Source organism: Quercus robur, chromosome 10 (genome assembly GCF_932294415.1).
Source record: "Quercus robur chromosome 10, dhQueRobu3.1, whole genome shotgun sequence".
Classification (NCBI taxonomy): domain Eukaryota; kingdom Viridiplantae; phylum Streptophyta; class Magnoliopsida; order Fagales; family Fagaceae; genus Quercus; species Quercus robur.
The window spans coordinates 3,440,820-3,461,813 of record NC_065543.1 but is presented as its reverse complement, the minus strand read 5'-3'; the positions used below and the strand labels follow the sequence as shown (position 1 = coordinate 3,461,813).

General features: G+C 32.2%; 2 protein-coding genes across 2 annotated transcripts; one reads left to right on the top strand and one right to left on the bottom strand.

Moving 5' to 3' along the window:
• Nucleotides 1-7,937: 7,937 nt before the first annotated feature.
• On the bottom strand, nucleotides 7,938-9,265 carry LOC126703730 (uncharacterized). The gene is made up of 2 exons (XM_050402813.1): nucleotides 8,674-9,265; nucleotides 7,938-8,461 (listed from the first exon to the last, which is right to left on the bottom strand). The coding sequence occupies exons 1-2, from the start codon at nucleotides 9,263-9,265 to the stop codon at nucleotides 7,938-7,940; spliced, it is 1,116 nt and encodes a 371-aa protein (XP_050258770.1).
• A 5,949-nt stretch (nucleotides 9,266-15,214) lies between these two features.
• Nucleotides 15,215-18,707, top strand: LOC126702376 (mogroside IE synthase-like). The gene is made up of 2 exons (XM_050401068.1): nucleotides 15,215-15,985; nucleotides 17,880-18,707. The coding sequence occupies exons 1-2, from the start codon at nucleotides 15,353-15,355 to the stop codon at nucleotides 18,600-18,602; spliced, it is 1,356 nt and encodes a 451-aa protein (XP_050257025.1). The 5' UTR covers nucleotides 15,215-15,352; the 3' UTR covers nucleotides 18,603-18,707.
• The last annotated feature ends 2,287 nt before the right edge of the window (nucleotides 18,708-20,994 follow it).

Sequence of the window (20,994 nt, the reverse complement as noted above, 5' to 3'; positions counted from 1 at the left end):
GTCCACAGTTAACCAAAAAAAAAAAAAAGATAATAAAAATACTCCTCTATTAAGTTTAATTAATTTATTTATATTTTAAATAATTATTAAATTAATTATGACGTCATCACGGTTCGACCCCGGTTCAACCTCAATTCGACCTTAAAAACCTTGAACCTCTCCCTTTTACAGTTCAATAAACGGTTCGGGTCTGAAAACCTTGGCTATAAAGCCACATGTATACGGATCATCAATATAGAAGAGTGTACCATTTCATTATAAAAATGGGATAATTACAGTAAACTCACCAGTGGTATGGCCCGTTTTCACTTTGCCTACCCGTGATTTAAAACTTTACACTTTACCTACCTGAAGTTACTCCCATTAGCCTTCCGTAACCCACCTCTCCATTTGCCGTTAGAAAAACACATTTTTAGACAAAAACAAATATAACAAGAATAAAAAAGTTAAGGGTTTTCATTGCTCATGAACTTCAATGAGAACAAAGTGGAGGAACAACACACCAATCAAATGGCTCAATGAAAATCACTTTTAGTGGTTCATGCGCTGTACAAGCCCCTCTTTGTTATATGGCTTCCTCACGTTTGGTCATCACTCTTCAATTTGGTCTGTCAACGAAGCTTTTTTTTTTTTTTTTTTTTTTTCTTGATTAATAGCTCTCGTTGAACTTGAAATCTCATCCACTGGGGTTCATGAAACTGGCAATCTCCGGCCAACAATCTTTCTTCAACATAGTCAAACAATTATCCCTTGAACTCATGTTGGGCGTCTTTCCTCTGTGCTACTATCTGGTGTATACAAAAGGCACAATCTACCTCCAAAAAGATCCAAACATTGCAAAAAAAAAAATCAACATCCATACCCCAACAAAGAAAAGCTATTAATGTGTTACCTATGGCAAACCCAAAAATCTGCAAAAGAGAAGAAATTGGGACATAAACAACAAGAAGGACCAAAATCCTGAAAAAACAAGAGATTATCTTTACGCGAAACCTCATCCACTAAGATGGGTGACCTTGGAAGTCCGAGGGAGGCTCGGCCTAAGTGGCTTTTAGAGATTAGAGAGAGGGAGCTTGGGTTTGGTGAGGGCTCGGTGAGGGTCTGATGAGGTGAGGCCGTCTGAGGTGGCAACATTGATGTGAGGGGGTGAGCTTAAGAGGGGCAGCCATGGAGTTCGTTTGAGAGAGTTTTAGAGATGAGAGAACAGGGATTTAGAGAGAGCTCAGGCCGAGAGCTTAGAGAGATTGAGCTCGGATTTAGAGTGAGAGAGAGGGCTCGGTGAGATTTATTGTGGGAGCTTGAAGGGTCGGCCATGAAGGTCCGATGGAGGCTCAACCTGGGAAAGCTTCAGAGATTGGAGTGAGAGCTCGAGATTGGTGAGGAGAAGCTCACTGCTGAGGTGGCGTGAAGGGTCAGCCATGGAGTTTCATTTGAGGCAGCTCAAATGAAACCCAACCATAGTAGCAAACCCACCCCAATTCCAACTTCAAACCCACTTTGAATCCCAACCACAATAGCAAAACACTTGAATAAGCAAACAAACCCACTTTGAATTGCTCCACTTTATTCTTATAGAAGTTCTTAAGCAATCAAAACCCTAGCTTTTTTATTTTTGTTATGCTTGTTTTTCTCTAAAAATGTGTTTTTCTAATGGCAAAAGGAGAGGTGGGTAACAGATCCTTAACGGAAGTTATTTTAGGTAGGCAAAGTGTAAAGTTTTAAACCACGGATAAGTAAAGTGAAAACGGGTCATACCATATGTGGGTTTTCTGTAATTATCACTTATAAAAACTATATTGCCAATCTCCAATCATCATCATATCTAAATTAAATCACCTATTTAATAACTTTTATATTGAATCAAGTAATTATTAATGTCACATAAAAAAATAATTATTAATGTAGGATAATACTATGCATGCATGTCAAGTAGCGCCGCCCCTAAAGCCAACATCATTCATGTGATGGACAACTACAGCATACATTAAGTAAGTTCCCCATAAATGATATGAATAACGGTTACCACGCCAAACATGCAAAAGTATAACTGACGAACCAACGGGTAAAAGACCATTAAAACCTATAATGTCTCTACATTCATTACCAACAGATCCATAATCATAAAGAGAGGCATTTACTCCCATTTTGAGGAGCAAACACCTATAAAAAGGCGCAAAGAATCACAGCAAAGGTAGGCAACACTTACACAAACTATATATGTACAACAACTCTCTAGCAAAAAAGTGATTTCTTTGTATAATTGAGCTTTGATCTTACTAACTAGCTCGTCAGAGACTCTTTGGCACACACCACACTAGTGTATTCCAAGCCTACTTATGCAACATATGTACAACAACTCTCTAACCAAATAGTGATTTCTCTATATAATTGAGCTTTGATCTTACTGACTAGCTCGTCAAAGGCTCCTTTGCACACAACACATCGGTGTATTCCAATCCTATTTATTCCTTTTTGCAGGATTCAGTAGCCACTGACTTGACTTTGTTCATTTGTACTAACAAGGAATTCAACTGACAATTTTTTGACATCATCAATGGCCAACCTTAACTATGCTATAGTTTACAACAGAGTAATAGTTTACACATATCATTGTTGCTGTTTGCTTTTAACATGAAAATTCTTCTATTTAATAATTGAGATTGCTCTAGTTAATTTTGTTGCTAGGGAAATACTAAAGAAGCTGAATACAACATACCTACCACGAAAGGAATCATTGCGTGAATCTTTTGGCCAAAGAATGATATTCTAGTAGTGATAATTTTGCTTTGTATTTGCAACCTCCTTCCAGTATTTTGTACCAGTTATTAGCTGATGTTTGGGGTGTAGCATAACCTAGACTTTGTATTCTTTAGTTTTTTTAATTCAAGCTCCTTTTCACCAAAATAATAATAATAATAATAATAATACTAAAGAAGCTGAATACAACAGAGCTCTGATCCAAGTGGAATGCATAGTTTACACATGCATTCCACTTGGAAGATTATAGTTGTACATAGGGATGGTCATACCTATTAGGTAATGGATATCCAACCCTACCCAATCCAAATGTTTCAGGTAATACCCGATTCTTCATGGATAGAGCTTAACCGGGTAGGGTATGGATATTACCCGAATTATTCGTGTAAGGTATGGATATTATCCAAACCCGACCCATATTAAAAAAAAAAAAAAAAAAAAAAAAAAAAAAAAAAAACACTAAACCTCTATCACCATCACTCACATTCTCTCTACCTCTCCTCAGTCCTCACCGTCACTCTCTCTTAGAGCTCTCCAGTCTCCGCCTCTCCTCACCGTCACTCTCTCTCTCTCTCTCTCTATCTCTATCTCTCCTCACTGTTTCGGTTGAGGACGATGACTTTTATAGTGGTGACAAAGACAATGATGAAGATGGTGAGACCACCAATGCTTTTGCTTTTGACAGTGACGATGATGCTAACATGGTAGACTACGAGTTCATCGACAACGATTCTGATGACATTGTTTCACATCGCTACCAAGTGGCTGTTATGTAATTTTCTTAATAGGTTTCCATTTGGGTCTTTTGGATTTTTTTTTTTTAAAAACTTTAGAATATTGAGCTTTTTTTTATTGTCTGTTTCATAATTTTGTTAGATTCCATTTGGGTTTATTGGAATTTTGAGGTTTTTGCTATGGAAATGTTGGATTTTTAGAATTTTGGGTTTGTTGATTTTGATTATTGGATTTCATTTGGGTTCTCAGATTTTTGTTGCAGTAATGTTGGATCTTATCACTTTTTAGATTTTGGTTTTTATGGATTATTACAATTTTATTTTTTTATTTTTAATTGTTTTTGTTGTTGTTTAGATTTGGCTATGCTTGATTTTAATGATTAGGCTCCATTTGGGTTATTGAAATTTTGAGGCTTTTTTTTTTTTTTGGTCGTGGTAATGTTGATTCCGATGGATTTGTAGTATTGGGTATCTGGGGATTTTTTTTTAATTTTGATTTTTTCTTTTTTTTTTCTTTTTTTTGGTTAAGAGTTAGCTCTGCTTCTTTCTTGTTTTTTTCGTCTAGTTTGGGTCATTGGAATTGTGAAATTTTATGTTTGTGGTAATGTTGATCCTGATTTTAATTTTTAGAGAGTTAGCTTCAGTTGGGTTTAGTTGGGGTTATTGGAATTTTGAGATTTAATAAAATGAATTTTTTTGAACTCTATGAATAGTTATTTGCAGCAAGTTTTGTATTTTGCTTCCATTTGTTCTTAAGAAAATTTTCTTACAACCAAGTGATGATGAATGGAATATGAATTTCTACACTCTGTTCATTTTTATTTTTGGTTTGGTGGCATGTGGATGTGGATGTGGATGTGAGTAAAATCTCTGTCTCACCGTTGCATTGGTTTTATCTAATAAATTTCTATGTCTATCTCAAAAAAAAAAAAAAATTGATTAGTTTTTTCTTTTTTAAGATTAGTTAGTTTTTACGTTAAAATGTTTTGGATTAAAAAAAAAAAATTAAATGGGTTTCGGGTTTCTGGTAGGATATGGATATCCATAGATAATATATCAGGTAAGATTCGGTTATGGATACTAATGGATATTGATAATCGGGTATCCATGGAAAAACTTTTCGGGTAGGGTATGGGTATACCCGATCCATACCCTACCCATGGCCATCCCTACTTGTACAACCCACAAGATGATGATGGTTTGTAGTTAAGTGTGTCCCTCGCACTAGAATGATAATAAGACCAGTCAAAAGCAATTTCACTGTCCAGGATTTTGTAGTTTTGTTGAAGAAAAACGTAAATCTCGTCACCGACTTCTACTTCATCGACTTTAGTGCTGGAGCTCTTGACTTATGATTTCATTTTTGAATTGGTTTCTCATTTATGTTTATTTATTAGTGGATCTAACTTGTTTGGTTGGTGAGAAAGTGTCGGCCGGAAAGAAGAATTTTGTTTAGGTTTTTTGTTGTTCTTTGTTCATGAATACAGTAGATTGTAATTGTTTGGTTGGTGAGAAAGTGAAAGAAATTTGTTTTTTTTTTTTTTGTTTTTTTTAAGGGATTTGACTAGTTCGGTTGGAGAAAAAATTGTTTAATTATTTTGTGATTTTTTAATTAAAAATGTAATTTTGTTTAGTTATTTCTCATGCGCATTATTTGAAATTCATTCCAAAAAATATAATAAATGTAAAGATAATTAGGAGCCAAACCAAACACCATAATGTTATGGATTATGTTAACAAGTGCTCTTAAGGCAATGGTTAACAATTCATTTTAGGAAAGTTTTGACATCATTTTTGTGGGAAATAGAAAAAACTATTAAAACATTAATTGTTTTTTTTTTTCTTTTCCCATAAAAATTTTCTTTAAATAGATTGTTAACCATTGTTCTAAGGGCATCTATTAGTATTTCCCTTTATAATCAAATTGCATTATTAAAAAATTGCAATAATCAAACATTACAGTATCACATCACGTGTGTTTGGTAAAAATTATTTTTATCAACTTATTTTACTATTCAGCTTATTTTTGCTACTATTTATGGGTCCCACTTAGGGATGGCAATGGGGCGGGGCGGGGCCGAAGGATGGGGTCTTCGTCCCCACCCCGTATGGTTTTGTCTTGCCCCATCCCCGCCCCACCCCACCCCGCATGACGGGGAATACTTTCTCACCCCATCCCCACCCCTTGGGGCCCCATGAAGCCCCGCCCCTCCCCCTAAAACTCTACTTTTTGTTAATTTGCCCTGCAACTAGTACAATTTTTTTAATGAAACCTATTTCATTAATAAAAATATACTTGAAATTACAACTAAATTTATCCCATCAAATCAAATCAGTTTTTAGAAAAAATTGAATAACATATCCAAGTGTTTAACAAGACAATCATTAAAAAATAAATAAATAAAAATCTCATAGTATAACACAACAAAATAAATGCAGAGAATCATATTGGATAGAATAAAATATGCTAATATTAATATGTTTGTTTAAATAGTAGGGTTTTAGGGTATGAAAATTTTATAATTATAACCTTTAGTAACGCGGGGCGAGGCGGGAACGGGGAGGGGCGGGGTGGGTCTAAAAAGCCTAAACCCATCCCCGCCCCACCCCGTAGTGCGGGGCTAAAATCTTGCCTCATCCCCACCCTATCGCCTTTGCGGGGCGGGGAAAACCCGTGCGGGGCGAAGCGGGGAGGAGCGGGTTAAGCAGGGCAGGGAAAAATTGCCATCTCTAGTCCCACTGCACTTTTTGATACTATTCATGGATCCCATTGTACTATTTTAGCTAACTTTTACATTTATTTACAATACTTTCAGCAAAAAATTTTCAGTTTCAGCAAAATAAATAAATCCCAAACAGACCCAACATCAAACAAACTAAATGCTCCTCCTTCTAGTTTCTCTTTCTATTTTATGAGGAAGTATATACCCGAAATAGAATGTGTATTTTCTCTCTCTATTTCTAACTGCATTTTGTAGCTCTCTCTGCGCTCGTATCTCTCTGGCAATCTAAGGTTCTTTTTAGAATAATGCTTGTGCCACATAAAGTGGCACAACTTGTGCCACATAAAGTGGCACTCGTCAGAGAAGTGATGGTAGGCCCATGTGAAATCATCTCTCTACCGCTCACAACTCGCCACGCTGGTGAATTATGGCACAAATTGTGTCACTTTATGTGATACTAGTACAGCTCTTCTTTTTATTCTACAAATGGCCGAACTGCCTTGGATTTGGACCGGGTGCAATTTCACCAACTCACTCTCACATCAATTTTACCCTTTTATTTTTTTACTTTAACTTTTTAATTTTTTTTAATTTAATGGTTAAGATTGATAGTTTAATGATCGTTTAGATTGTGATCGTTTAGATTGCGTTAGCATCCGGCGCATTTGGCATTTAAATAATAGATTCTGTAAACTAGTTCCTCAAAAAAAAAAAAAAATTATGTACACTATTTACAAAATCTATAAATACTTTTTTAATAAAAACAACTTTAAAATTAAATTTTATATATTATTCATAAATTTAAAAATTATTTTATTATAATATTTTTAGTTTTTCATTTCTAATTTTTAACGATAAGCAAAATTCAACTATACCTTTAGTATAATATTGGAACATGTGCAACGATCTCAGTCCAACGCACTTAATGTTTATTCAGCCATTTTCAATGTGTCTGACTCTGACACTGCTAAATTGTTGTCACGTCGCTCTAAATTAAAGGCTAACCTTGGAGACTTTATAGGCATCTCACTTAATGCGCTATCCCATCAAGTCTGGGCTAGACCCACTAGATGCCACGAGCCCATCAAGTTAAACACAAGCAACCTTTTTCTTTTTCTTTTTTCTTTTTTTTTTTTTTAATGAATAAACACAATCTACCTTGCATATTCACATTTTCGTTTGTACTTTACTTTCCAGTAATCGTAGTTTATAGAGTTAGTGCATCTCTAATAGTTTTTTCAAATTTTTGTACTGTTTAAAGAATAAACAGTGACATTTAATTTTTACCTACCAACTTTTTCAAATATACTTCCAACAGATTTTCTATCTCATTCTCTCTCTCATTTAAATATTATTTTTTTATTCATTCTTTATTCTTTCTTTAATCTTCTTTAATCTTTCTTTATTCATTCATAACAACTATATTTCAAATTCCTAACAGTTATATTTTTAAATTTCCCAACAGTAACATTTTCAAATTTTTTAACAATTATATTTTTTCAATACCCTTTTTTTAAAGGGTCATTTTTTCAAATGGTAATATTTCTTAATAGTCATATTTTTCAAAAAGACTTGATAAATTTCAAGATTAATACATAAATTTGATAAATTTCAAATTACATCGAATTTTACCTATACAAGACTAACATAATAAATGAAGAGAAATTTCAAATTACAATAAAGACTAAAGACATAAAAATTAATGCGAGCATAAAACTTAAAATTAGATGATCCTACATCTTGCCATATCATTGCCACAAGTGCTCAATGAGATCCAATTGGAGTTTAGAATGAGTTTCTCTATTTCTAATTTTTCATGGGCTACAATGAACGTTGTAAATTGACTAAATTCTTCTGTAGGCTCGTGGGACACTGTTGTAGGGATGCTTTCAGGCACTTGTTCACAATCAAAGTCTTCTGCTCCATTGGCATCACGTTCATTTTCAATTATCATGTTGTGCAATATTATGCATGCCTTCATAATGTAATCAAGAGCCTCTTTTCTCCAAAGACGTGCAGGCCCACGAACAATTGCAAATCGTGTTTGAAGCACTCCAAATGCACACTCTACATCCTTCCTTGTTGACTCTTGAGTTGTAGCAAAAAGACTATTCTTTTTACCTTGTGGAGCTCGGATTGTCTTTACAAAAGTGGACCATGAAGGATATATACCATCAGTAAGATAGTATCTCATTGTATAATCATGACCATTGATTGAGTAATTCACCGAAGGTGCAAGGCCTTGAGTGAGCTTGGTAAATATAAAAGAATGGTCTAGCACGTTGATGTCATTATGGGACCCAATAACCCAAAAAATGCATGACATATCCAAAGATCATATGATGCTACTGCTTCCAAAATAATTGTTGGCTCACGACTATGACCAGTATACTGACATTTCCACCCTGATGGGCAATTCTTCCATTTCCAGTGCATGCAGTCAATGCTCCCTAGCATCCCTGGAAATCCACGACTTTCACCAACTCTTAGCAACCTAGTAATGTCATTGCTATTTGGTGACCTCAAGTACTCTTTAGAATAAATATCGACTATCGCTTCAACAAATTTTTTGAGACTCTCTACTGCAATGCTTTCTCCAATTCTCACATATTCATCTGTAAAATCTGTTGCTACTCCATAGGCAAGCATCCTTAGTGCGGCAGTCATCTTCTGAAGGGAAGACAAACCAAGCACTCCAGCAGCATTTCTTTTTTGAACAAAATATTCATCTTTCTCTTCTAGATTAGATTTAATATGTAGAAAAAGAGAACGACTTATTCGAAACCTCCTTCGAAATATGTTAAGAGGATATACTAGTGATTCTGCAAAATAGTCTTGAAAAAGTCTTTGGCGGCCTTGCTCATGGCGGCCTTGCTCATGATCACATTGGATGATCCTATGGCCTAGAACAGAACCACGATGTGACGTTGACGCCCCCTCTCTTTCTAATCGTTCTTCTTCCAATGCAAGAAGCACACTTATCTCAAAATAATCATCAGAATCTGAGTCATTTAAAAGCATATTATGTGCATAATTTGCATTATGACCCATGGAACAAATTTCCCAAGTTGCTGCCACCAAAAAAACACACAATCATTGTAGCAAGTACTTAATGGTTAAGCTTTCTCTAATTGAAACTTTGGACCATTATTTCCTCAAAGTTTATTCCCTACTGTCAGTGTCTTGTAAATTGAAACTTTGGACCATTGTTCACACTAATGTCAAGTATCCACCAAGAATCAAAAACAGGGGAACAATAAATTATAGAACAAACACAAACACAAACACAAATCCAAATTCATTCCAAGATTAACCTAAATTTGAACCCATTTTGAACTCAGTCCCAAACCTAGAAATAAACAATCAACCCTATTCCCTTCAAACCCTAAAATCCAAATCAACAGCAAACAGAACACAAACCCATCATATATGGTATCCACCAAGAATAAAAAAACAGGGGAACAATAAATTATAGAACAAACACAAACACAAATCCAAATTCATTTCAAGATTAACCTCAATCTGAACCCATTTTGAACTCAGTCCCAAACCTGGAAATAAACAATCAACCCTATTCTCTTCAAACCCCAAAATCCAAATCAATAGCAAACAAAACACAAACCCATCATATACGATATCCACCAAGAATAAAAAACAGGGGAACAATAAATTATAGAACAAACACAAACACAAATCCAAATTCATTTCAAGATTAACCTCAATCTGAACCCATTTTGAACTCAGTCCCAAACCTGGAAATAAACAATCAACCCTATTCTCTTCAAACCCCAAAATCCAAATCAATAGCAAACAAAACACAAACCCATCATATACGATATCCACCAAGAATAAAAAACAGGGGAACAATAAATTATAGAACAAACACAAACACAAATCCAAATTCATTTCAAGATTAACCTCAATCTGAACCCATTTTGAACTCAGTTCCAAACCTGGAAATAAACAATCAACCCTATTCCCTTCAAACCCCAAAATCCAAATCAATAGCAAACAGAACACAAACTCATCATATACCCAAAAACCCATTTTTCTAAACTCAAAAAATAGCCAATTAGAAATATGATTTCAAATGATTGAAGTTGGCATACTAGTTTGATTTCAGCTTTTGTGAGAGAAATCCAGGATTGTTTTAGTTGTGGGCGGAGAAGAGCGGATGTGGGGACTCAGGTGAATCACTTCGTGCCGGCCTGTTGCCAATAAACTTTCCGGCCTCATATGAGAATGGAAAACTGGAGCATTTTCTACATCGGTGGATGAAGCAATGGAGAAAAAAAGAAGCCACGAAGAAAAAAAAAAAAAAAGCAACGGAGAGAAAAAAAGAAGCAACGGCAACAAAGTGAATGAGAGAATGAGAGGGAAAAAAAAAAAAAAAAAGAAGCAACGGCAACAAAGTGAATGAGAGAATGAGAGGGGAAAAAAAAAAAAAAAAGAAGCAACGAAGAGAATGAGAGAGAAAAAGAAATCTGGAGGAGAGAGAAAGAATTAATATAATAAGTAGGTGTTCTAATATTTTATTCAAGAAATTCAATAGCTAATGAATAGTAGCCCATCAGACTTGATGGGCTACTGTTAATTAGCGGAAAAAAAAAATTTTTTTTGAGGAATAGAGAAGCTATTGGAGCATGAATAGTAGAAATTTTGAGCAAATATTAGCTATATTTTGGCTATGCATTGATTGTTGGAGATGCTCTTAGGGTGGGTTTGAATTTTAAGGATAATAGAAAAAAGAAAAAAGAGAAAATGAGGAGTGAAAATTTTTTAAAGGATGTCCAATAAATTTCCTCTTCAAAATAGAAAAAAAAAAAAACTTAAACATGAAAATAACAAAAATACCCATATGTAAGTTGCACATGGGCCTTTTTTTTTTTTTTTTCAATTCCAGTTATAATAAATGTTTTCTTTTTTTATTTTTGGAGAAGAAAAATGTTTGCCTTTTCTTCTCTTTTTTTTTTTTTTCTTTTGCTTTCCCATTGGATGTTGCCTCTTCCTTCTTCTTCTTTGTTTTTTTTCTTTATTTCCCTGGGCTAGAGTGTGATAGTGTTTGTTTGTTTTTTTTTTTATACATGATTTTTTTCTAGAACGTGATTTTTATTTTTTAATAAATTTGGGTGACTGTAATATTTTTTGGTTGTTTGTCAATTTTTTTGTTTTAATTGGGCATCATTTTTTAACAAAAGTATCTGAGTAAATTTATCCAAACTCGCTTTTTCCATCTTTTCACTTTTTCACTCACAACTAAACAAAAAGAAAAGAAATTAATATCTTTTCTATCCTCTCATTTTTCCATCTACCTTTCCAATCAAACAGACCCTAGAGTACTTTTTCATGTATAAGTAGTGTATTTCTTTTTTTATACTTATTCAATGGGAAAAATTAGAGGTGTGCATGAGTCAGATTGAGAAGTTTATATACTCTTACCAAATTATCTCTATTTTTCTTTGGCGAAATCACTATTTTGATCCTTACATTTTGGAGTCATAATCAATTTGGTCTTTACGTCTTAGCATAAGTTAATTTAGTCCATGTTATTTTCAATTTACATCCAATTTAGTCCCTACCCTAATGAAAAATGCTTACATGAAAAATAGATTGCATAGCTGGCATGCTTAATGTTAAAATATTAAGTGAGATGATGATGTGTCTACACCACAAAAATCCCACTCTTGAGTCACAATGAAACCTAGGAATATCACTGTATATCTAATGCTCAATTTTTTCACTACCTTGTTTGAATACTCAAGCACCTCCTCCAGGGTTTTTTTTTTTTTTTTAAATAACTATAAAACCCAAACTATATTATTAGTTAGGCAAGTTTTGAAACAAATTTGGTTTTTAACAAATCGAGTCCAGAGGACTCAATTTTGGGGAGCTGAGCTGGACAAGTTGTCCATGTAGACCTGGAAATCGACTTCATTGGACTCAGTTTTTGTACATGGAAATCGAGTCTGTTGGACTCGGTTTTTGTTCATAGAAATCGAGTCTGTGGGACTCGGTTTCTGTTCATGGAAATCGAGTCCACTGGACTCGGTTTTTGTTCAAACACGAACGCCATGCGAGTAACTTAACCCCTGTTTTACTCTGTACAAAACAGAGCATACCGAATCACAACAAGGTCATAACAAAATCAATTACAACTTTGCTATATGCTAACATGGCTAGACATTATACATGTGACATGGCAACAAACCACAAAAGATTAGTTAGCAAGTTTTCCCTCCTTATGTACGAAAAGTAAAATCTTTGTATAGGAAATGTAAACTTCTTAGGCGGCCCAATTGTAAAACCAAGCTATGACCAAATCAAAGTCAGAATGAAATAACATGGAAGGTTATATTTGACCGTGATTTTTCATAGCCTGACTTTGATGACTTTGTCTATCACATTTCCTAAGCAATAATTTTGAGCATGGCACAAAGAGCTTTTTCTCACTCTTGGGTCTCTCCTCTACCAGAAACTTTGGTATCTGATATGTTCACTCAAGGTACAAACTGCACTCAGTTCAGTTCAGAGAACATCTCTTGCACAACTAAAATTGGGTCTGCCATCCAGTTTTGCAGTACAAAAGTGATTTGGTATGCTCTATTTTGTGGAGAGTAAACAAGGGTTAAGTTATTTCATGCATGGCGCCCGTGTTTGAACAAAAACCGAGTCCAGTGGACTCGATTTCTATGAATCAAAACCGAGTCCAGCAGACTCGATTTCCATGTACAAAAACCGAGTCCGATAAACTCGATTTCCAGGCCTACATAGACAACATGTCCAGCTCAGCTTCCCAAAATCGAGTCCTCAGGACTCGATTTGTTAGAAACCAAATTTGTTTCAAAACTTGCCTAACTAATAATATAGTTTGGGTTGTATAGTTATTTAAAAAAAAAAAAAAAAAAAAAAAAAACCCTCCTCCAGCATCATCTTCATGTCATTTCACCTTTAATATCTTCACACTCCGAAGTCCTAACATGGAATCAACCTTCACTCCCCAACAAAAACACAATCATTGATGATCAATCGCTTAACTTCAAAAGTCACTTCCGTTACTTCCCCTCCTCTCTATTTTTCAACCAATCCATCATCCAAACCCGACTTTAATCAGATCATGCTCGGCCCTTGAAGAAGAAGACAACCTCGTACGTTTTTAAACCCCTTTGTTGGGTTTAAACTTTAAAGTCTAAACAAAGTTAGATTTTCGTATAAACTTCGATGTCCCTTCGACTTCTTATTGCTAAAAGTGACGAATCTAAATCCCCCTAGTTCTATATATAGATTTCACGGTTCTTGATGATCCTTGAAACAAAAATCAAAAACAAAAAAGAAAAACAATCAGATCTATCGCCTTCATAGAGATAGCAATGGGTCCAGGAATGGTTTTGAATAAACAAGCAAGATTGTCGCTTTTAGTTTTCGAGCTCACTTTGATCCCTTGATGCCGTTTGAAATTTTGGAATCTGATTAAACTGTTGAATCTGGGTTTAGGGAAGAAGAATAGTGAATAAGTCTTTAAAATAAAATTCTAATAAGTCTTTAAAATAAAATTCTAATTGACTAAAGAAATGGAAAGAAAATTAAAAGGAAAAATTTTGTTTGAGAAAAGATTTTTTATTAAAAGCTGATGTGATTTTTTTGACATCTAAATATTGAGGTGGCCATTAAAATTTTGACACTTTCTATCTCATTTAATATTTTAACAATAAACATGGTAATAATAATGTAAACAGTTTGTACATAAGGTTTTTTTACTATAAATTCCCATCAGCTCAACTTGTAATATTTTGACATGGTCATTAAAATTTTGACATTTATAATATTTTGACATGGCCATTAAAATTTTGACACACTTCATTTTATTTAATATTTTAACATTAAACATGCTAATGTAAACTATTTGTGCATAAGTATTTCTTGTTATGAATTTCAATTAACTCAACCAATAATGTCTTTAATAATTAAATAAGAGACCTGAGATTCAATTCCCGTCTACATCAAAAAACGAATGGTATCTTAGTATGATAATAAAGAGTTATCATCAAGAATGGACGCCAAATATAAAAACTTAAAAAAAAAGTATTTTTCACTAATAAATTAACAGTAGGAACTAAATTGAGTATAAATTGATAATAACATAGATTAAGGGTCTGTTTAGATACGGCTTATTTTGCTAAAATTGAAAATTTATTGAAAAAAGTACTGTTGATAAAGGTAAAAGTTAGTTGAAATAATACAGTGATGTTAATGAATAGTACCAAAAAATGCAATGAACCCATAAATAGTAGTAAAAATAAACTGAATAATGAAATAATTTTCATTTATAGCGTGCATTTGGAATGGATGTTTTGCCTAATCCGCGCATTCAGCTTTTTTTAGTGGGTCTCATGGGTACCATTCACGTACTACCAAACTTAGCAAAATACAGATTTCTAAGTAAATATAAGTCATACAACATTATTCATATTTTTTAAAAATTATTTTACTATAATATTTTTAATAAAAAATTTTTAATTTTTAATAAATAAATGATATCTAAAAACACCCATAATCTGTAAACAAAAAGGTGCTAAATTAACTGGTAGAAAATATTATTTACACCTTTTTATTTGAAAGAAATACTTGCGAACTGTTGACACCCGGGACTGTGACAAATAATACGGCTTTTCTGCTTTTTTCATCTCATTTGTCTTATGCGTGAATGCTTGAATCAATTCTCTTATTTTCTTTTTCTTTTTCTTTTTGATGAATGAGTACATTCACAACATGTCAATGATATCAAAAGCTGACCAAAAAAAAAAAAATGATATCAAACAGTATGATTGCTTTTGTTTAAAAAGACTCAAAACTAAATGCCATTCTCAAAAGACTCAAAATCATGACAATTCTAACGTTGATCCATGCAATCATGATAGTTCACACTAATTTATAAGTAATATATGTAAAATCAAAAGTGAGTGCGCCACGTAATGGCACAAACATACAGGACACTTACCATTGTCTAATTGATCAGTCCTACACCTAATCACTGACAGCATTGAACAATATATGTACTTTCCTACAAGGAAACCATCAGTTCTTCACACTCACAGTCAGCATTTCTCTTCCAATTCAACTTCATCAGAGTGTTAAAAGAAAATGCAGAGGAAAATTCATATCCTGGTGATTCCTTATCCCCTACAGGGTCACATAAACCCAATGCTGCAACTCTCCAAGCGCCTAGCTTCAAAGGGTCCTAGAGTCACATTCATCGCTACTAGTCGTATTAGCAAGTCTATACAAGCCCATGAAAGCACTTCTATCAACTTTGAGACCATATCTGATGGCTCTGAAGAAGTCCAAGATTTGGAAACCATAGATGAAAAACTCAAGCGTTTCAAGTCTAAAGTCTCACAAGACTTACCAAAGCTCATTGAGAAACATAATAGCTCCAAATACCCTCCAAAGTTTCTTGTGTATGACTCAATTCTGCCATGGGCTTTAAACGTAGCTCGACAATCTGGACTAGATGGAGCTCCATTTTTCACTCAGTCATGTGTGGTCAATGCCATCTATTACCATGCACATCAAGGAACACTTCAGATGCCCTTAGAAGAAGGGTCTTCAATATCATTGCCCTCGATCCCATCTCTAGGGATCAATGATATGCCTTCGATTTTTCGTGATATGGAATCGTACCCAGGTGAGTTAAATGTTATGGTGAATCAATTCTCAAATTTCCAGGAAGCGAATTGGCTCTTGTGCAACACTTTCGACGAGTTGGAAGATGAGGTAAGTTCACTAATCCATGTATCAATTAATGTCATCTATTCAAATTCAATCTTTTTTTTTTTTTTTTTAAAGAGTCATATATTCAAAGCTTATTAAGATTCTTATAAAAAAAAAAATCTTACGAATATTATTTGCATTTTGCAAAATATTTTTGTCTATTTAACGTAAGAATTTATTATATTTTACTTACACGTTCAGTTTTTTTAATACTTTAGGGTATGGTATCAATTTCACAATATATTTTATTAAAATATTAATTTTTTTACGTAATAACCATCCTTTACTTTTTATATATATATATATATATATATAATATAAAGGTAAAATAACTATTGTCAGTAAGAATTTATTCTATTTTACTTACACATTTTTTTTTAATACTTTAGTTTATATTATCTATTTTATACTATATTTTATTAAAATATTAATTTTAAAAAAATATTTTTAATTTTTTTAATATAATAACCATCATTTACTTTTTTTTTTTTAATATAAATGTAAAATAAATATTATCAGTATAAATTATTTTCTTACTACCTTGCATGGACAGATGATGATGTAAATGAATTTTGAACTTAATTAACTAAAATATGGTATCTTTTCCTTTTTATTATACAGGCTTGGTAATTGCCACTTTCAAATTAATAATAAATAAAAAAAATAAAAAATAAAAAAGAGAAGAAGGTAGGAATACATATTTAAAATATTAATATCTTTATCTTTTTTTTTTTTTTGGTAAAACAATCAATTTTCTTAACATTATGAAGTTGTTTGGTATGATAATTTAAGCAATACTTTTCAGTTTTTAAATAATATTACACGTTTTTTAATGTTCTTTTCACCCAAATATATTTCTAAAAAATACATAGTTACCATACGCCCTATATTATTCATTATCTTTAAGAGCCTTTAAATTAGAATACCCTTCCAAAAATATATAAGCAAATCTCTTTTGTAAATGCTACTTTTCTCTTCTAATAATAATCTATTTTCTCATTGCATTTATAGATTTTTCAATCAATAGTTGTGAGTGGTGAGATCCAAATCTTATATGTATCTATTTAAAACATCTGGAGATGCTAATTTAGCTGTAAAACTCTTGGTAGTATTGAGTTAGAGATACATGAATACATACTTTTTTTTCTTTTTCTTTTTGTTCTGTTGTTATCCATAAACAAAAGATAGTTTTTCATGTAGTATAGTTATTTCTATATTTTCTTATATTATATTGTATTTATTAAGGCATATAAAAGTGACTTTTTTATTTAGTTTATTTTAAATAAATTGATTTGTATACTTTTTTTTTATATTTTATAAAATGTTATTATATTTTAATATGCAATATTGTTTAATTTATTTAACCATTGATTTAAAATATTTAAGTAATTTTAACCGTGCTTGATATAATTTAAAATATAATTACACATGACTTAACCAAATAACATAATGGCCTTGAATCCTATAAGACTGACTTGATGAATTTTTTTATATATAGGAAACATATATATACAATCTGTTTGGGATCCGTTTATTTTGCTGAAATTAAAAATTTTTTGCTGAAAGTATTATAGATAAATATAAAAATTAGTTGAAATAGTATAATGAGACCCATAAATAGTAGAAAAAATAAATTAAATACGTAGTAAAATAAGCTGACTTTTTTATTCGGAGCAGAACAATTGTGTGTGGGAGTGTGTCTCTTTAAGCATAAATTATATGGTTGTTTGTGCTTGTGTGTGGTCATTTTTGTCCAATAAAAATAATGGAAGGACAAAAGAATGCTATCCACTTCATCATAATCATCATCCTAATTATTATTTTAAATATTTTTTTACCTTATATTCTATTACACATATATGCTTCTACTTTCTAAATACCTTTAGGTAATATTTAGGTAATAAATTGGATGACAAGCCGGTGGCATTTTAAAACAATTGGACCAGCTATTCCATCAATTTATTTAGACAAGCGATTGGAAGATGACAAAGAATATGGCCTTAACCTCTTCAAGCCCAGTATGGACACATGCATGAAATGGCTAGAAACAAAGAAAATTGGCTCGGTCGTTTATATATCATTTGGAAGCATGGCAGCCCTTGGAGAAGAGCAAATGGTGGAGATAACGTCCGGCCTAAAGAATAGCAATTGCTACTTTTTGTGGGTTGTTAGAGAATCTGAATGTAAAAAGCTTCCCAGTAATTTTTTACAAGAAATAGTAGAGAAGGGGCTAGTTGTGAGTTGGTGCCCTCAACTAGAAGTATTGGCTCACAAAGCCATTGGATGCTTCATGACTCATTGTGGATGGAACTCGACACTTGAAGCGTTGAGCTTAGGAGTGCCAATGATTGCGATGCCACAATGGATGGATCAAACAACTAATGCAAAGTACATTATGGACGTGTGGAAGGTAGGGGTTAGGATTAAAGTGGATGAAAAAGGCATTGTTACCAAAGAAGAAATAGAACTATGCATAAGGGAGGTAATTGGGGGAGATAGAGGAAAGGAGATGAAAAGGAATTTAATGAAATGGATGGAATTAGCTAAAGAGGCAGTAGATAAAGATGGAAGTTCAGATAAGAATATAGACGAATTTGTGGCAAAAATTTCACATTCGTAATGTTAATGTAAGCAGAAACTCTTCATTCAAATAATGTGAAGAAGAAATGCATGATTTGCCCTAAAACTTCTTTTAAAGTTATGTGATTGCACCATTTATTAAGGACGTACGTTGGATCATCTTCTTTTTTTTTTTTCTTTTTTTTCTTTTTTTTTTGTAACCTTCTTGTAACAAAACAATAACTTGATATAAAAATAAATAAAGGATTTTGAGAATGAAATTGCCCTGCAATAGGTACCTACACAAAAACAAATAAATCATAAGACCTAAGCTAATTCAGAAAATGTGTTAACTGACAATGAGACATTTCAGGTTATTACAACTACGGATTGAATCATTCGACTTACCGATGCCAATTAACAATACAATGTGTAAAATATTGTATCACATTCTTTGTTGACTTACCTACAGATTTTTGCAATTATCATTTCACATTTGTGGTATACACGCTCTATACACACAATGTGTAAAATATAAATACCATGCATATAGGGTTTGTTTTTTGGGAGTGTGAGACTATCACGGTCCCAAATTATTTTAATCATATCAATTAAAATACAACAAAATATAATTTAAGTTAAAAAAAAAAAATCTAAATTGAAACAAAATCAATCAAATTAAGACACAGAAGTAAAAATTAGAATAGAACCTTTCAAGGTAAAGGTAAGAAAATTATGTTCTCTTTAAGAATATTCAAGTTCTTAAGTTCTCTATGGTTACCAGTAATTCAAAGCATATGGTTTCTATTTGACATATCCCCTCTATAATAGAATAACCCAACTAAATCGTTGTATGACTTAAATTTGAAAAATCTAGATTGACCCCTAAGCTATGTGTTTAATTAACAAATTAATTATTACTTATTCCTAGAGGTTATTCACCAATCAAAGGTGTCAGGGTAAAATATTAGAATTTTATTATTGGAATTTGGATGTTGATAACTTAATAAAATATTAATCTATCTCGATAATTCACCGCCTATTAATAAGACAATGAAAGTCAAAAGAATTGATTTAACTCTATGTACATATTGTATAAAAAATTTATTAAAAAAATAAAGAAAATTAAATGAAAAATTAAATATCAGTAATATATCATTCTTATAAATATTTTTTAACAAAATTTTAAGAAACCCCAATCTTCCATTTATTGATATCTGTATTTTTTTAAAAAAAAAATAGTAAAAAAGGAATTTTGAAAATAATGTGAACAGGATGCATGTAACTATTGCATGTTTATTAAGTAGCTCTATGTTTACTAACTAATCCCACCGACGTGACTATCTCATATCTCATATACTATTTTTCATTGAATTTTTGGTCTAGTCTTGTGTTTGTTGTTTTTCCTTTATTTTTTATGGATAAACTTAAGCCTATTGGGTTTAGCCGGATTGGTTTAGGTATAAACTCATTTATAACATATTACGAGAGAGTTTGGATATGGATTATCTCACGTCCTTGTGTTTAGGTTTTGACGCTTTTTTTTTTTTTTTTTTTTTCACGCTTTTTGGGAGACAATGGCTACTGTTTATGAACAGTAGCCATTGTTTATTGTCTTTTCAACCATCTTTTATCAGTTTTGTGTTCTGTGATCAGTGTATGAGACCCACAAATTTCACTTTTCAGGAACTTTTTCATTTAAAAATGAGTCTCACGGTACTATTTACACTTTTAAAAATTATTTTGATACAGTATTTTTAGTTTCAGCAAAATAAGTTCTATCCAAACAGACCCTATATAGACTTTTCTCAGACAATTAAATTTATATAATATAAACATGTAAATAATATATATACTATTAAATTCATTAAGTAGCAATAAGTTCAAAACGTTACATTGATATACTAGTATGTACTTTCATTTTCTAGCCTAAGTCGAAACTGTAGCCAGAATGATATTGATTCCACTGTAACTAACACTACTTTATTTTTATCTTTAAATTTTTTTTGTTGTGAAATTTATTATGAATTATGTTTCAACTCTTTTTTTTTTTTTTTTTTTTGAGAATCTATTTCGACTCAGACTTATTGATCAATTATCACTTCTACATTTTTAAAGTAAATTAAATGAATATGAAAACATGTAATCTAACTCTAACTAATCAATTTAAAATCTATTATCACCTCAAAATTTAGAAGGAAAATTATTAATTTGCATGAATAGTAGCATGTAAAATGAACCGTTTTTTCTAAAGTGACAAATATTGACCACTTATTTTTTTTACAATATATACTTTACATAATACTATTTATGAAATTAAATAGTTGCCCGGTTTAGAAACAAGACTTTGATATTGATATTAGTATAGTCGGCAAGTACCTATAGACATCAATTATGCATTCGTTTGGATTGGGCGTCTATGTTTACAAGTTTGCGTTTTCTGGGTTTTTTTT

Excerpts from the sequence above, each read along its gene's own strand:
- LOC126703730 (XM_050402813.1), bottom strand. The coding sequence starts at position 9,265 with ATGGGTCATAATGCAAATTATGCACATAATATGCTTTTAAATGACTCA. Across the intron at positions 8,462-8,673 it reads TGAAAGTCGTGGATTTCCAG|CTCAAGGCCTTGCACCTTCG; the intron begins GGATGCTAGGGA and ends TTACCAAGCTCA.
- LOC126702376 (XM_050401068.1), top strand. The coding sequence starts at position 15,353 with ATGCAGAGGAAAATTCATATCCTGGTGATTCCTTATCCCCTACAGGGT. Across the intron at positions 15,986-17,879 it reads TCGACGAGTTGGAAGATGAG|GTAATAAATTGGATGACAAG; the intron begins GTAAGTTCACTA and ends GGTAATATTTAG.